At 39.7% G+C, this 17220-nt stretch overlaps 1 protein-coding gene across 3 annotated transcripts in view; it reads left to right on the forward strand.

The window, feature by feature from the left end:
- The window catches only part of DNAH11 (dynein axonemal heavy chain 11), a 375791-nt gene that overhangs the window by 87662 nt on the left and 270909 nt on the right, over nt 1-17220 (forward strand). For all 3 annotated transcript variants that reach the window (XM_044946526.2, XM_044946527.2, XR_006552702.2), the window contains exons 25-28: nt 153-275; nt 2571-2795; nt 5764-5855; nt 7498-7624. In XM_044946526.2, the coding sequence (XP_044802461.2) occupies nt 153-275; nt 2571-2795; nt 5764-5855; nt 7498-7624 (567 nt within the window). The remainder of the gene's footprint in view (nt 1-152; nt 276-2570; nt 2796-5763; nt 5856-7497; nt 7625-17220) is intronic.

Raw genomic sequence — 17220 nt, forward strand, 5'->3', positions numbered from 1 at the left:
TTATTTGAAGGAAAGAAAATTGAAGCCAAAGATATCCCTCTGTTAGTTTTTTTAAAAATTGTAAAAACAGTTTTAAAAATTTCATATGATAGTCAAGGTATTGGTTCTAAATCAAACTTTCGTGCACATAACTAAATGCTGTTGATGTCTAGGTTATTACTGAAATCAGCCAGACCTGGGCAACCATGGAGTTCTCTTACGAAGTTCACTATCGGACAGGCATTCCATTACTGAAGTTTGATGAACTGTTGTTTGAAACTCTAGAGCACAACCAAGTAAGATGGATGTTTTTCTTATAGACCTTTCTTTTAAATTATGATTTTAGGCTTTTCCAAAGTTCCAGTACTCCTTCTTCATTCATTAGACATCCGCTTGTACCAGATACTAGGCATAGTACCATTTGGGTTCAAAAGGTATGAACACTTGTTCTCAAGGAACTTGTTCTTGAGTCAGGAGACAGAAGGGTTCCAAAAAGTCTTGCAAGGTGGTGGTGCTTTTGCTAAACCTTGAAGGATGGGCTGCTATTCAAGAATGATGATCAGAGAAGAGTGATATATGCAAAGAGGACAGTGTCCCCTTTTAATGGCATCTTGGAATGCCAAAAAGTACCTGACATTCAGAGGTAACTTAAAGAATTTGGTTTCCTTAGAATAAAGATTTTCTTGATAGGAATAATGAAAAATAAGGTTCGAGAGACAGACCAGAATGCAGCCTATGTGGTCTTGAGTTTTAAGAGGATGAGTTGGCATCTCTTTGGACATGAGAGATAAGAAAGGTGAAATAATAACAGTGGTGTTACTATTATTAGACATAAGGCACTTAGGAAAGAACCTGGTTTGAGAGATGATGCTCTGTTATTTCTGATGTATTTAAAGTGAGGGACATTGATGTAAAGGTGGAAAGTCAGACCCAGAGCCCAGTGCAGAGGTTCAGTCTAGAACTGTAGGTTGGGAGGTCGTTGTTGGTATCATGAGAATTGATGAGCTAGATAATGAAAGGAAAAGAGGATACACTAGCCAAGAAAGTAGGGGAGGGCTGCATTTGGTCAGTGAGAGAAGGAGACATAAAGGAGGCAGAGAGTGAGAATGATCGGAGACATAGTGGAAAAAGGATACTGCAATATCATAACAATCATGGGATAATTTTTTCCACCAAAAAAAGTCAATATTATGGAAACAACCTAGATGTCAATTGATGGATGAATGGATAAAAAAGTGTGTGTGTGTGTGTGTATAAAAGGGACCGTTCAGCTGTTAAAGAGAAATCCTGCTGTTTGTGACCACAGGATGGATGTTGAGGGCATTATGTGAAGTGAGATAACTCAGAAACAACAAATACTGTATGTTCTGTCTTATATGTGGAATATAAACAAACCAAACTCATAGAAGCAAACAGTAGAATGGTGATTACCAGGTGCCGGGGCTTTGGGGAAGAGGGAGATGTTGGTTGAAGGGTACAGACCCCTAATAAGTTCTGGACATCTATTATACACTGTGGTTGACTATATTATATTGAAAGTTATTAAGATAGTAGATCTTAACATTAATGTGCTAATGTTAACACACATGCATGCTCACACACAAAAGGTAATTATGTGGGGGGATGCGAGCATGCTTAGTCATGTCCGACTCTGTGACACCATGGATTGTAGCCTGACAGGCTCCTCTGTCCATGGGATTTCTCAGGCAAGAATACTAGAGTGGGTTTCGATTCCCTTCTCCAGGGCATCTTCCTGACCTAGGGCTCAAACTAGGGTCTCCTGCAACTCCTGCCTTGGCAGGTGGATTCTTTTACTACTGAGCCATGGATAGAGGTATTAACATTATTGTGGTAACCATTTCATAATATATACACACATGTATCAAATAATCACATTGTATGCTTTAAACTTATAGAGCATCTGAGTAATATCTCAACAAAGCCAGGGGTGGGGGGTATAGAAAGAGTCAAATGTATTAAATACTTAAGAGGTGAAGGAGAATGAGAAGAGGTTGTTCGACTCAGTGACTTCCTGAGATTTCAGTGTCAAAGAACAGGGGAAGTGTTTGAGGATCTGCATGGTGTTAAAGCAAGGCTTAGTGTTAGGACAGCTGTAAAGTTTGGTAATAAATTCAAAGGGGAGGAAAACAGAGCCTGAAGGCTTAGCAAGCTAGAGGGAAGTTTGTTTTATATTTTTAATATTGAAGAAAAAAAAGAACCATAACTTTGGAATGATTAGTAGGCAGAGACCGTGGGGAGGGTGAAGGAGGATGAAAGAATGAAGTTTAATTCCTAAAACTTTACCGTGGTGCCCAATATATTTTCCTGCCTACAAAGAGATACGTGTTAGTCTTGTAGAAGATGTATTACATGTAGTTGCTTATGTTTATCTTCTTCCTTTTAAAAAAACATGTTAGTGTGAATATGCCATTACTTCACTAATTTAGCAAATGCTTACTGAATGCTTGTTCTACATTTTGCTTGCTTGGTCTTAGGAATCCAGCAATAAAGAGAAGTGATATAGTCCCTCCCTCATGGTGCTCATAGATTACTAATTTAGATGTTATTGCACGTTCTTTGCCTTCATTTAGGTTCAGTTACAGACTCTGCTTCAAAGCAAGTATGTGGAATATTTCATTGAGCAAGTCATAAGCTGGCAAAACAAATTAAACACAGCAGACTTGGTCATCTTTACTTGGATCGAAGTCCAATGTACTTGGTCTCACCTAGAAAGCATCTTTGTTTGTTCAGAAGATATTCGAATCCAACTTGTAAAAGATGCTCAGAGATTCGACCGAGTAGATGCTGAATTTAAGGTTCGTGGAAGACAGGCTATTTTCTATCCTAACAACTTTTTCCGAATAATATAAAAGCCTTGTAAAGAAACATCATTTTCTAAATAACGTGAAAGCCTTTATATAAAGAAATATAATTTGGGTTGTTGAACTTATGAAATCTATATATGTAATCAATATTTGCATTTCAGGAGACAAAAGTTAGGAAACTTTTCTGTGTGGCGGGTCAGAATAAATATTTTAGGCTTTGTGGTTGTATATGATCTCAGTCACAACTACTCAGGGCCACCTCTGTCATGTGAAAGAAAACACAGATACAACATAGACAGATGCGTGTGGCTGGCACCAGTAAAACTTTTATAGACACCAAAAATTGAATTCCATAGTATTTTTGTATGTTACAAAGTATTAGATTCCTTTGATTTTTTTGAACTAAAGATGTAAGCATGAATGGATGTTGTCTTAACTTTGTGCTGTACGAAACCAGGCAGCAGACCTGATGTTTCCCGCAAACCATAAACTGCCTACCCTGCAGTAAGGTCTAGGAGACAGGTTCACCTTCATGATGTAGGAGACTAGGGAGGGGAAGCCAATAACAGAGTTACACTATCAGTTACTGGTTTGTTTCATAAGAGCCACAGAGAATACATGCAAGTGTTAGTCACTCAGTCGTGTCCAATTCTTCGTGACCCCATGGACTGTAGCTGGCCAGGCTCCACTGTCCATGGGATTCTCCAGGCAAGAATACTGGAGTGGATTGCCATTTCCTTCTCCAGGGGAGCTTCTGAAACAGGGATCAAACCCAGTCTCCTTCATTGCAGGCAGCTTCTTTACTGTCTGAACCACCAGGGAAGCCCCAGAGAATAGACGGTGAGGTAATATAATAATAAATGATTTGAGAGACTTTAAGCAGAGAATACACAGAAGAACTGTACAAAAAAGATCTTCACGTCCCAGATAATCACGATGGTGTGATTACTGACCTAGAGCCAGACATCCTGGAATATGAAGTCAAGTGGGCCTTAGAAAGCATCACTACGAACAAAGCTAGTGGAGGTGATGGAATTCCAGTTGAGCTCCTTCAAATCCTAAAAGATGATGCTGTGAAAGTGCTGCACTCAATATGCCAGCAAATTTGGAAAACTCAGCAGTGGCCATAGGACTGGAAAAGGTCAGTTTTCATTCCCATCCCAAAGAAAGGCAATGCCAAAGAATGCTCAAACTACCGCACAATTGCACTCATCTCACATGCTAGTAAAGTAATGCTCAAAATTCTCCAAGCCAGGCTTCAGCAATATGTGAACCATGAACTTCCTGATGTTCAAGCTGGCTTTAGAAAAGGCAGAGGAACCAGAGATCAAATTGCCAATATCCGCTGGATCATGGAAAAAGCAAGAGAGTTCCAGAAAAACATCTATTTCTGCTTTCTTGACTATGCCAAAGCCTTTGACTGTGTGGATCACAATAAACTGTGGAAAATTCTGAAAGAGATGGGAATACCAGACCACCTGATCTGCCTCTTGAGAAATTTGTATGCAGGTCAGGAAGCAACAGTTAGAACTGGACATGGAATAACAAACTGGTTCCAAATAGGAAAAGGAGTACAACAAGGCTGTATATTGTCACCCTGCTTATTTAACTTCTATGCAGAGTACATCATGAGAAACGCTGGACTGGAAGAAACACAAGCTGGAATCGACATTGCTGGAAGAAATATCAATAAACTGAGATATGCAGATGGCACCACCCTTATGGCAGAAAGTGAAGAGGAACTAAAAAGCCTCTTGATGAAAGTGAAAGTGGAGAGTGAAAAAGTTGGCTTAAAGCTCAACATTCAGAAAACGAAGATCATGGCCTCCGGTCCCATCACTTCATGGCAAATAGATGGGGAAACAGTGGAAACAGTGTCAGACTTTATTTTTTTGGGCTCCAAGATCACTGCAGATGGTGACTGCAGCCATGAAATTAAAAGACACTTACTCCTTGGAAGGAAAGTTATGTTCAGCCTAGATATTCAAAAGCATATTCAAAAGCAGAGACATTACTTTGCCAACAAAGGTCCGTCTAATCAAGGCCATGGTTTTTCCTGTGGTCATGTATGGATGTGAGAGTTGAACTGTGAAGAAGGCTGAGCGCTGAAGAATTGATGCTTTTGAACTGTTGGAGAAGACTCTTGAGAGTCCCTTGGACTGCAAGGAGATCCAACCAGTCCATTCTGAAGGAGATCAGCCCTGGGATTTCTTTGGAAGGAATGATGCTGAAGCTAAAACTCCAGTATTTTGGCCACCTCATGCAAAGAGTTGACTCATTGGAAAAGACTCTGATGCTGGGAGGGATTGGGGACAGGAGGAGAAGGGGACGACAGAGGGTGAGATGGATGGATGGCATCACTGACTCGATGGACATGAGTCTGAGTGAACTCCGGGAGTTGGTGATGGACAGGGAGGCCTGGCGTGCTGTGATTCATGGGGTCGCAAAGAGTTGGACACGACTGAGCGACTGAACTGAACTGAACTGAACTGAAGCAGAGAATAGTGGCTTTACCTTTTTATATATAAATGGGGATGAATTATTTTCTCCTTGCTAGCTAAAGTAGAATACCCGAGTGATTCTATTTTGTTTAACTTTTAAGCAGGAAAGAATAGATAGATTGTTTAGTATTCATCTCATTTTTAAATATGAATATATTCTTTAAGATTCTGGTTCTCTGTCTCTCAGTTTTTTTTTGTTCGTTTGGTTTAGAAGAGAGAAATTCTTCATGGACCCAGAGTGGTGGTAATGCTTATCAAATTTATATTGATAAAAACTATGTGATTACACTTCGTTTTTGATGTTCATCTAAAAGTTTAATAGCAGAACAGACATGGTGTTAGTCTCATTAACATTGCTTTCTCATACTTTGTTCTTCACTTTTTAATTTCCCAAAGGGATGAAAAATCTAGAAAAGTAATTTCTAATATCAATGGTTGCATGTTGTACTTTCACACAGGAATTAATGTTTAGAACAGCTAAAATAAAAAATGTTTTAGAGGCAACATGTCAGCTGCATCTCTATGAAAAACTTAAAGATTTACAGTACAGGTAAGAATACAACTACAAAGTGATTAATTTGTTATACTTTTGACATTTCTTTTGAATATCTAATAGTATTTAATATCATGTTACTGTAGATACAACCTCTACTAATTTAAATTTTTGCTTATAGTTGTCTAGTTACCTTTTACATATTAGGTGGTGTGTGTGTGTGTATAGTGATTTAATGCAACTGCATCCAAATATATTTCTTTTCTAAGAGGGATATCGTAATAGTAAAATAGAATATATTAAGTAGTGAATCAACATGAAAAAAAAAGAATCAATGTGATGGATCGATTCTTTTATCAAAGTGTCCTATAAATATTTATTAAGTATCTACTGTATTCTAGAAACTGCGACTGTACTCATATAAGTCCTTTGTTTTGTATATAGTTAAATTATACTAGAAATTATCCTTTGACAGCATGTTAGTACTTTTGAAATCCTTGTCCTAAAGGGCATTTTATTCATATAAAATTTTACAGCAGCTAGTGGTCACAAGAAAATTCTGACTTTTGGTTTAAAGTGGGCAAATCAGCTACTAAAAAAGAGCTTTGTGCAGAATAGTGATCACTTTTTATTGCATGGTAGAGGAGCCTCTAGATAAAAATACATTGCATACAATTATTTCATAATCTGGAAGTTTTTTCGAGATAAAGTTGACCATCATTTTAGAAGTGTGGATTTCCACAGAAGTTAATTATTTCTTAGTTGGTGATTTTTCAGGGCTTGGTTGCTCTGCCTCTGGGTCTTCTCTGCTCTGCTAAGAACAGTGAAGTGGAAATGGTTCAGGGTGTTATGACTTCTCTGAAAACCAGAGAGAATTGAAGCCACTTGTATTTTTTGTAGACATTCCGTAGGAAAAAGAAAACCTTAAACCAGTTACATGTTAACTAAGCACTTTGTGCTCAAGGTGAGTGATCCCAAACCCAGTCTTCTCTCCTGCTGTTGAGACATGTCATTAAGATAAGTGACAATATATTGCACTTGAAAACATGTGGGTTGTTTTCAAATATCTTTTGATATTGATTTCTAACCTAATTCCACATTGACAAGAGAACAGTCTATATGCTTTCAGTACCTTTAGACCATGAAACTTTTGCACTTTGATTTATGTCCTTGGATATGTTTCAGTGTCTCCTAGATTATAGCCTATAGAAACTTGAAACGAATTTGTATCCTACTGTTGTGTGAAATTGTATAAATCTTAATTATGTTGAATTGGTTCATGGTACTTTTCAGTTCTACTATATCCTTCTCCTTTACTATATATTCATTCTATTAATTTTTAAGAGTTTGATATTGAAACTCCAACTAAAAATCTTAATTTGTCCAGTTAAAGAATAATTGTATATTATAGTGGAACTATAAAAAAAATAAGTGACAACAAGTAACACCAACTTAAATTTGATCTGTATTTAGTCTCAACTTAGGGGTGTGTGTGTGTGTGTGTGTATCTCCTCCTACTTGGCACAATTTGTACATTAGTCACAAACGAGATGACGATGTTATAAGAGAAGGAGATAGGTACCATGTTAAACAGTGAGCTTATTGAGATTAATGGACAGATTGAGACACTCTGGGTTTTGTTGACATTTTAATAACTGAATGGGCAAAATATGCTTACAATGATGTTTCACTCATACAGGCTTTCTTTTTGTGAAAAAGCTCTTGCTCAGTACCTGGAAACCAAGCGTTTGGCTTTCCCACGCTTCTATTTCATCTCTTCCACAGACTTACTTGACATTCTCTCAAAGGGAACTCAACCTAAACAGGTAATATTGATTTTGAAAGCCTTATATTGTCCTTTGGTAGCTAAGGAATGTCAGTTTCTCTATCATTGTCCAAATGCTACCTACCATGTGACATGTTCCAGGAGCCGGAAAATATGCAATAAAAATTCCTAATGTAGCAACAGAGAGATGTTGGCGGCAGTGCTAAAGGACCTGGGAAGGAAGACTACCTTATCCTCAGTGAAGGGACACTGTACAAATGTCTAGAAAGGAGAACACATGTACAAGGCTTGGAGCCCTGCAAGAAGTTAATGGAAGAAACACCAGTTCCAAATCCCCAGAACTGCGGGACAGTACTGGGGCTCCATTGCCTGGTTCACGGTTTTCTTGGGAAAGACTGGGTCACTGGGAACGAGATCATGGCACGTACCTTCTTTCAAAAACCTTGCCTCTGGGGTAACCCTTATAATTACTAAGCTAGGCTAGGCTTCAGTGCTGTTCAGGAGTGTATTTGTATAATTTCAGGCTCATCCTCCACCCTCTAATTTTCTCCTATCCATTCAAAAATAAGGTAGCACCCATGACAGTAGGTAAAGCAAATAAAAGAGGCCGTAATCTTTTGTAATCTGAGAGCACAGATCAGAGACAAACTTTGTGCAAATCCCCAAGCTCTCTTTCCCCTAAACATTTAGAGGATATTGCTTTTCATTACATCTGTTCAGCTGTTCAGGATCTTAGAGTTGTTACAACTGACACAGGTTGTTGTTACAGCTGACTCCTGGGCTTGACCGTATATCACAGATTGTGCTTTACTTTTATAGGTTTGTCTCCATGTTCTTTCTCTAGAAATTTTTATGCCATTTTCTTTGGAATATGTGTCACCTCACTCTACAGTTTCCTGAATGCTGATGTCCTGTGGACACAGTATTTATCCTCATTATTTCTCTCTCATTCATTTGTCTGTTTTTAGTTGAAATATAGTTGCTTTACAGTGTTTTAGTTTCTGCTGTACAACAGAGTGAGTTGGCTATAAGTACACATATATCCCCTCCCTCTTGGACCTTCCTCCCGCCCCACCCCCCAGTCCACTCATCTAGGTCATCACAGAGCATTGAGCTAGGCTCCCTGTGCTCTGCAGCAGGTTTCCCACTAGCATTTTACGTGTGGTGGTGTATATATGTCAAGCTTAATCTCCTGATGTCGCACCCTCCCCTTCCCCACCTGTGTCCGCATGGCTGTGCTCTTCATCTGCATCTCTGTTCCTGCCCTGCAGTAGGTTCAATGTACCATTTTTAAAGATTCCACTTACTTACATTAATATGCAACATATGTCTTTCTCTTTCTTCACTCTGTCTGACAGTCTCTAGGCCCATCCACATATCTACAAATGACTCAGTTCTCTTTCTCTTTCTGACTGAGTAGTATTCCATTGTATATATGTATCACATCTTCTTTATCCATTCATCTGTTGATGGACATTTAGGTTGCTTCCATGTCTTGGCTACTGTCAACAGTGTTTCAGTGAACACTGGAGGGGGGGGTCCATGTATCCTTTTGAATTATGATTGTCTCAGGGTACATGCCCAGGAGTGGGATTGCAGGATTGTATTTTAGTTCTATTTTAGTTTTTAATGTACCTCCATAGTGTTTTTCGTAGTTGTTGTACCTGTTTACATCCCCACCAACAGTATAGAAGGGCTGCCTTTTTTCTGCACCCTCTCTAGCGTTTATTGTTTGTAAACTTTTTGATGATGGCCATTCTGACCAGGTGAGGAGATACCTTGTTGTAGTTTTGATTTGCAGTTCTCTAAATGATTATGATGTCGAGCATCTTTTCGTGTGCCTCTTGGCCATCTGTATGTCCTTGCAGAAATGTTTATTTAGATCTTCTGCCCATTTTTTGATTGGGTTGTTTGTTTTGTTATTGAGCTGCATGAGCTATTTGTATATTTTGGAAAAAAAATCCTTTGTTTGCTTTTTTTTCAAATATTTTCTCCTGAGAGTTGTCTTTTTGGCTTGTTTATGGTTTCCTTTTTTCAGAAGCTTTTAAGTTTAACTAGGTTTAAATAAATAGTTGCATTTTTTGTTCATTTCATTTCTCTAGGAGGAGGATCAAAAAAATCTGTGATTTATGTCAAAGAATGTTCTTACTATGTTTTCCTCTAAGAGTTTTATAGTGTCTTGTGTTACACTTAGATCTTTAACCCATATTGGGTTTATTTTGTGTATGGTGTTAGGTAGTGTTGTAATTTCATTCTCTTAGGAGTAGCTGTCCAGGTTTCCCAGCAACACTTACTGGAGAGAATGTTTTTTCCATTGTATGTTCTTGCCTCCTTTGTCATAGGTTAGGTGACCATAGGTGGATTTATTTTGGGGCTTTCTACCCTGTACCTCTGATGTCCTAGGGTGATGATATGAGATAAAGGGTGTCATATCCTATTCCAGGTATATGTTCCTGCTGCTGCTGCTGCTAAGTCGCTTCAGTCATGTCCGACTCTGTGCGACCCCATAGACGGCAGCCCACCAGGCTCCCCGTCCCTGGGATTCTCTAGGCAAGAACACTGGAGTGGGTTGCCATTTCCTTCTCCAATGCATGAAAGTGAAAAGTGAAAGTAAAGTTGCTCAGTCGTGTCCGACTCTTAGTGACCCCATGGACTGCAGCCCACCAGGCTCCTCTGTCCATGGGACTCTCCAGGCAAGAGTACTGGAGTGGGGTGCCATTGCCTTCTCCTAAACACTTGAAAATTTGAAATACTTAGAATTCTGAATTTTAACTCTGTAATTTAGGTGCATAAATCTGTAAGTAAGAATATGTTTTTTTCTTTTATATTCTTTAAGCATAATAAACACATATGTGATGTTTTATTGAACAGTATTACTTACCCAGAATATAGACATGAGACATTTTTATTTTTCTACAATTATTAATCTCAAATGTGCCCTGCTGAATCTCTTTACACTGAGTAGCAGATCCCTTTTTAACACCTTGGATAGGCACTGTAATGCTCCTGTCCCTTCTTCTTGTTAATAATTAAAGAAACCGAAAGCAACTCAGCGAGATCTAGTTTAAAATTCCAAGCTCACCTCTGTGTCAGGACCAGTTTTTTGCATAAAGAACCTGGAGATGAGATCTTTTATTTCTCCTCCCTACTGATTTATTTTGGGCAGGAGCGGGGGAAGGGTGTCATCTGTCAGTCATCGCCCTTTCTCAATGCATATTCCTGCTTCTCTGTTCAGCAGTGGCTGTTGACCTTGCCCCTTGACAGCCAGTACCCACATCTGGGTCTCTTGTGGAACAGGAGCAAGTCCTCAGGACAGGGGAACTTCCCACGGGTATACACGCAGAGCCAAGTCCGTCTCAGGGCTTCTAGTTCTTGCCCTTGGCAGTGTAGTCAGTCATCTGTTACATCTTGTTCCTCCTTTCCACCTAAACAGATGTGCGAAGTAGGGACATGTCACAGATTCACCTGCTGCAGGCGCCCATGGATTCTGTGAGTGGTTCTCCAACTCCACTCACTGGACAAATTAAAGGGCAGAGGTTGGGGAAACAGTCCTCCACCTTGAAGCCCCACGAGGAGTGAGGAAAAGTCAGAGCATCCCCCTCTGGGCTGATAACTCACAGGTGTGAGGATGGTCGTCTCTCTCTCCCCACCTCCCTGCTGTGCTTTCCCAGAAGGGGTGTGTGGAGGCAGATGATGGTAAGTTGTTGAGATGTGTCTTGTCAAGGGACCAACTTGTCCTAATATCTGTCTGCTCTCTTCAGAGCATGTGCGTGCCCAGTGCCTCTCTGTCCTTAATTGAAGTCCTAGGCAGGTGCTAGAGGAGCAGATGACTCAGCATACACTTGTCACCCATTCTGTGTCCTTTCAAATCATCAAAAAGTGCTTCGTGCGTTAGACATGCTTGTTGGCTGACAGGTATATGTATCCCTGATGCCAACTACTGTTTTTCCACATCCTTCCTCAATTATAGGATGAGGTTTTGCTTTTTTAAAAAGTAAACTTTAAAGATGTACCTTTAAAATAATTCTTTTTATCTTCACAGTATCACTTCAGTGCTTTAGAGCGTTATCTTTCATATCACTGTGATTCGACAAGTCTTCTTGTCTGCTTCATTCACAGCATTTGAATTGTAAGTTCTAAACCCCTGAACCTCAGGTACATTTCTCAGTGCTAGTAACACTCTTTAATGTAGGACTAGTAATGCCAGGCATTAAAAAGATCTTAAATTTTAATGTAGCTGAATATTAAAGTCACAGCAGAGGGAGTCTCCAGAATGGCTCACAGCCATGCTAATAAGTACCAGCCGTGGTGCCGTCTATACCATATCAACAAGAGGAGGTCGGATATTTCTGCTTACTAGCTGAATGGGTCTGTCTGACTATGTAGCTGCAGGGTAAATGCAGTTTACAGTTCTCCTGACCTGCCAGCTTTGAAATGATTCGATTTTTGAAACATTTTGAAATTTGAGGTACACTATTTCAAATTTGCTCAAAATTTGACTTCATTCAGATCTTTTTGTTCCAAGATTAAACGTTAAACAATTCAATTTCACATCAAATGTCGTCACACTTTTAGGAAAGGGTCCTTATTAGGGAAAGGTTTTAGCTGCCCCTGAGGTGCGAGTACCATCAGGGAGTGACCTGGGGCAGAGGATTGAAAAAGTGCTAAGGATGAGTTGAGTCGTCTTGAGCCACAGTCAGCTTCTTTCCCTACAGTGTTTCTGCAAAGTCAAGGTGTGATCTTCAACTCTTGGTCACTTACCGTGGAAGAGTTAATGCTTATGGCTGTTATGCCAAAGGGCCTAGCCTTGCTGCAGTCTTTCATTATCAGAATCAGTTTCAGGCCACCAGACACAGCTTGTCCATCTCTGCCTTTTGTGCTGACATCCTGAATGTGCTCCCTGTAGTGTGACAGACATAACGTGGCAACGGCCACTTACAGGATAACAATGCAATGGCCCTTTGTGGGCAGATGACTCATGTTGACATCTTGTGAATGACTTGAATTCTTCAGGTTCCCCTCCTCCACCCACTACACTCAATTTAAGAGTGTTGGTCTGAGGGAGGGTTTCTGCAGTTGATGTGGAATTTGATCAGCCTGAACACATCAGGTCGGGGAGGGCTGATATTACTACATCCTGCATTCTGTAAGCAGAAATGCCCAATTTAAGGTACTTCAGTTGGAATGTCAGAGTGACAACGTCAGTGCATCTAAAATGCCTTCAGTGGTTTTTAGCTCTCAGTAAGTTTGGTTAAGGTCAAGTTTTAAAGATTTTCTCCTATAATTCATCCTGACTTCCCAGTCTCATAGATTATCTCAAGGACTGAGGTTAGGGCTGTGCCATGTAACTTAAGTGGTCAGAAATTTCTGGTGGTTGCTTGTGGAAACACGAACTTAGAGGTGTCCTTGCAGGATTAATGGACATGGAGTAGTAATTATGCAGTTGCACGTGATTCAGTATTAACATTTTGTGATTCTTCTCCTGCTTAGAAAAACATCCTTTTGTATTTTTCAAGTAAAGCAAGTATAGTGGTTAAAGTCAGCCTGGGTAACATCAGTTGCCCTGGGGTGCCCTCCCAGGTTGTAATACAGTGTCTAAAAATAGCAGACAACCAGTTTTTAGCCACTGGTTCCTTATGACCTGAAAGATCTTTCTGTCCTGGAAGAGTTGGCATGTTTTCTCTTCCTTCATCTTCTATGTGATGATGAGTGAAAACTTCCCCATGTTGGAGCTATACTATAGAAAGACACACTTTCTATGTGATCAGCCTCATTTGTGTTGCATGACAGAGGCAGCCATGGACCACATGTGGCTAATGGGCACTTGAAATGTGACAACTGAGAAACTGAATGTTTAACTACAATGTGTTAGAATTGATCTTTGATTCAGTTATTGGAAAACATAAATTTGAAACAACTTGAGTGTGAATCTACTTTCTCAACTGCGTATCTTATGAAACACAGAGACAGATCAAGTATGTCTGATGAAGAATCCAAACTGAGATAAGCTATAAATGCAAAATATGCACCTGGTTTAAAAGACTTGAAGAATGTAAAATATCTCATTAGAACCTCTTATATTAATTATATATTGAAGTGACAATACTTTGGATATACTAGGTCAAATAAAGCACGTTAGAATTAATTTTGCCTGTTTCTTTTTACCTGTTTTAATGTGACTACCAGAAAGCCACTGCTATGGCAGTTGAGGCCACAATTTTCTAAATGACAAGATCAGGAAATGTACATACTCAGAAATGTTGAATGTTTGCATCAAAAATATCCTTCATGGCATAAGACCAAATCTATGTAAGAAGAAATTTGCCAACTTGTCTTTTGAGAAGTCCCCAAATTGCAGTATGAGGCAGATGGCACTCAACTGATACCCTTAATAGTCTGTCAATATTGGCACTTGCACAGGTGCTTGTGAGAAATGGGCTTAGTATTAGGTAATAAAAAGGACTTCTGGATCTTAAAGGGGCAAATGTCTAAAACCCCGCATCCTCACAAGCACAGTATATTTCTGGATAATGCTTCCATTTGGTTATTTCTGTGATAGAGTGAAGGTGCCTCAGGATCTGAATCTCAGGAATCAGGGTGATGCAGCTCAACAGTCACTAATGGTGAGTCACAGCCTTCTTGACAAGGCTTAGTCCTCCTGAGACAGTAAAGAGAGGGACTTTGCTGGCAGTCCAGTGGTTAGGGCTCCATGCTTCCACTGCAGGGAGCACGGGTTTGATCTATGGTTAGGGAACTAAGATCCCCCAAGCCATGTGGCACAGCCAAAAATAACATAAAATAAACTAGTATGTCTTAGACAATCAAGAGTAAAAAGGTTGAAGATGCAAGTAGTTAGCCACATGTAAGAGTGAATGAGTTTTAGCTGAGATAAAAACGATTCCAACTTTTCTATAGGGAGTAGAAGGTTGGAGGGCTCGTAGGTACCTGCAGTGGAGGGAGGTGGTTGTCCTTGAGTTTAGGTTGGGGCTGAGGATGGAATAAAGGAAGAGGCGGGAAAAGAAAACGAGCACAGAAGATGGTCATGGTTTTGACTACCTTGCCATTACCTATGGAAGCTGTTTGTCTAAGTGTAGTTTATTATAGAAATTGCCAGTGAGAATAGCTCCACTTGTATGCATGCACGCATGCTTAGTCACTTCAGTCATGTCCAACTCTTTGTGATCCCATGGACTGTAGCCCACCAGGCTCCTCTGTCCATGGGGTTTCCCAGGCAAGGATACTGAAGTGGATTGCCAGTGTAACTTAGGACTGTGTCACATTTCAAATGGATGCCTTTGTATAAAGGTGGCCTGGTACTCAAATGACTTCGGCATTTATGTGTGTGACAAGAAAATAGACAATCAGTTTTTAAATAAAATCATAAATTATATATCCAGTAGGGATTGTCCTTGATCATACTTGCAAAATGGTTACCATATGGTTAACTACAGGTTATGTAACAACATATGTATTTTTTTTTTCATTTTACTAATATGTTGCCACTGCTTAGAATTCTGTTGGAGCTCTTTTATTGGAATTCCTTCCACAGCCAGTTGATAAGTTACACAAAATCAGGGTTATTAGAATGCAGGATTAAAATACCGCTTAATGTAACAAGATAAAAAACTGCCTTATAAATTCGGGATCCCACTGCTAAAGTCTTCGGCTTTGCTGTGGAATTAAAACACCTGATCCTGGCCTTTGTTTGCTGTCAGGTTGTTCAGCCCCAACTTAAATTCAGCGGGCAGGGTTTCTGGCTCTAAAACAGTAGCTTTTTTATACAAATGGAGTGTAATTGCTTTACAAGTTGCATTAGTTTCTACTGTACAGTGAAGTGAATCAGCTATACATTGTACATATATTCCCTCCCTCTTAGACTTTTCTCCCACCCCTCCCCTGTCCCGCCCACCTAGGTCATCACAGAGACCTGAGCTGGGCTCTCAGGTTGCCACTGTGTGACTATGGTGGTGTATGTATGTCAGTTTTAATCTGCCAGTTCACCCCACCCTCCCCTTTCCCACCTGCATCCACATGTCCATTCTTCGTGTCTGTGTCTCTATTCCTGTCCTGCAAATAGGTTCATCTGCACCATTTTTCTAGATTCTACATACATGCCTTAATATATGATATTTGATTTTCTTTCTGACTTCACTCTGTATGACACTTTAGGTCCATCCACAGTGCTACAAATGACCCAATTTCATTTCTTTTTATGGCTGCTTAATATTGTGTTGTATATATGTACTGCATCTTCTTTATCCCTTTATCTGTTGATGGACATTTAGGTTGCTTCCATGTCTTGACTATTGTAAATAGTGTTGCAATGAACACTGGGGGTGCATGTATCTATTTGAATTATGTTTTTCTCAGGGTATGTGCCCAGGAGTGGGGTTGAAGAGTTGTAGTGTAATTCTCTGTTTAGTTTTTTTTTTTTAACTGTATCTCCATACTGTAGCTCTTCATAGTGGTCATACCAACTTACATTCCTACCAACAGTGTAGGAAGGTTCCTTTTTCTCTATACCCTCTCCAGCATTTATTGTTTGTAGAATTTTTGATGGCCATTTTGACTGGTATAAAGTGATAGCTCATTATAGTTTTGATTTGCATTTCTCTAATAATTAGCGATACTGAGCACCTTTTCATATGCTTTTTGAACATGTATCTTCATTGGAAAAATGTCTATTTAGATCTTCTGACTTTTTTTGATTATTTTTTGAACATAGAGCTGCATGAGCTGTGTATATTTTGGAGATTAATCCCTGGTGGGTTACGTTGTTGGCCAACGTTTTCTCCCGTTCTGTGGGTTCTCTTTTTGTTGCGTTGATGGTTTCCTTTACTGTGCAAAAGTCTTTAAGTTTAATTAGGTCTCATTTGTTTATTTTTGTTTTTATTTTTATTACTCTAGGGGGTAGATCCAAAAAGATATTGCTGCAATTTATGTCAGGGAGTGTTCTGCCTATGTTTTCCTCTAAGAGTTTTATCAGATCAGATCAGATCAGTCGCTCAGTCGTGTCCGACTCTTTGCGACCCCATGAATCGCAGCACGCCAGGCATCCCTGTCCATCACTAACTCCCGGAGTTCTCCAGTAGCATACTGGGCACCTACTGACCTGGGGAGTTTCTCTTTCAGTATACTATAATTTTGCCTTTTCATACTGTTCATGGAGTTCTCAAGGCAAGAATACTGAGGTGGTTTGCCATTCCCTTCTCCAGCGGACCACATTCTGTCAGATCTCTCCACCATGACCCGCCCATCTTAGGTTGCCCCACGGGCATGGCTTAGTTTCATTGAGTTAGACAAGGCTGTGGTCCTAGTGTGATTAGCCTTACATTTACGTCTTTGATCCATTTTAAGTTTACTTTTGTGTATGGTGTTAGAGAATGTTCTAATTTCATTCTTCTACATGCAACTGTACAGTTTTCGCAGCACCCCTTACTGAAGAGACTGTCTCTTCTCCATTATGTATTCTTGCCTCATTTGTCATGGATTAGTTGACCGTAGGTGCATGGATTTATCTCTGAACTTCCTATTCAGTTCCATTGCTCTTCATTTCTCTTTTTGTGCCAACACTGTACTGTTCTGATTACTGTAGCTTTGCAGTATAGTCTGAAGTCAAGGGCCTATTTCCCCCAG

The sequence above is a fragment of the Bubalus bubalis genome, chromosome 8, assembly GCF_019923935.1.
Source record: "Bubalus bubalis isolate 160015118507 breed Murrah chromosome 8, NDDB_SH_1, whole genome shotgun sequence".
NCBI lineage: Eukaryota > Metazoa > Chordata > Mammalia > Artiodactyla > Bovidae > Bubalus > Bubalus bubalis.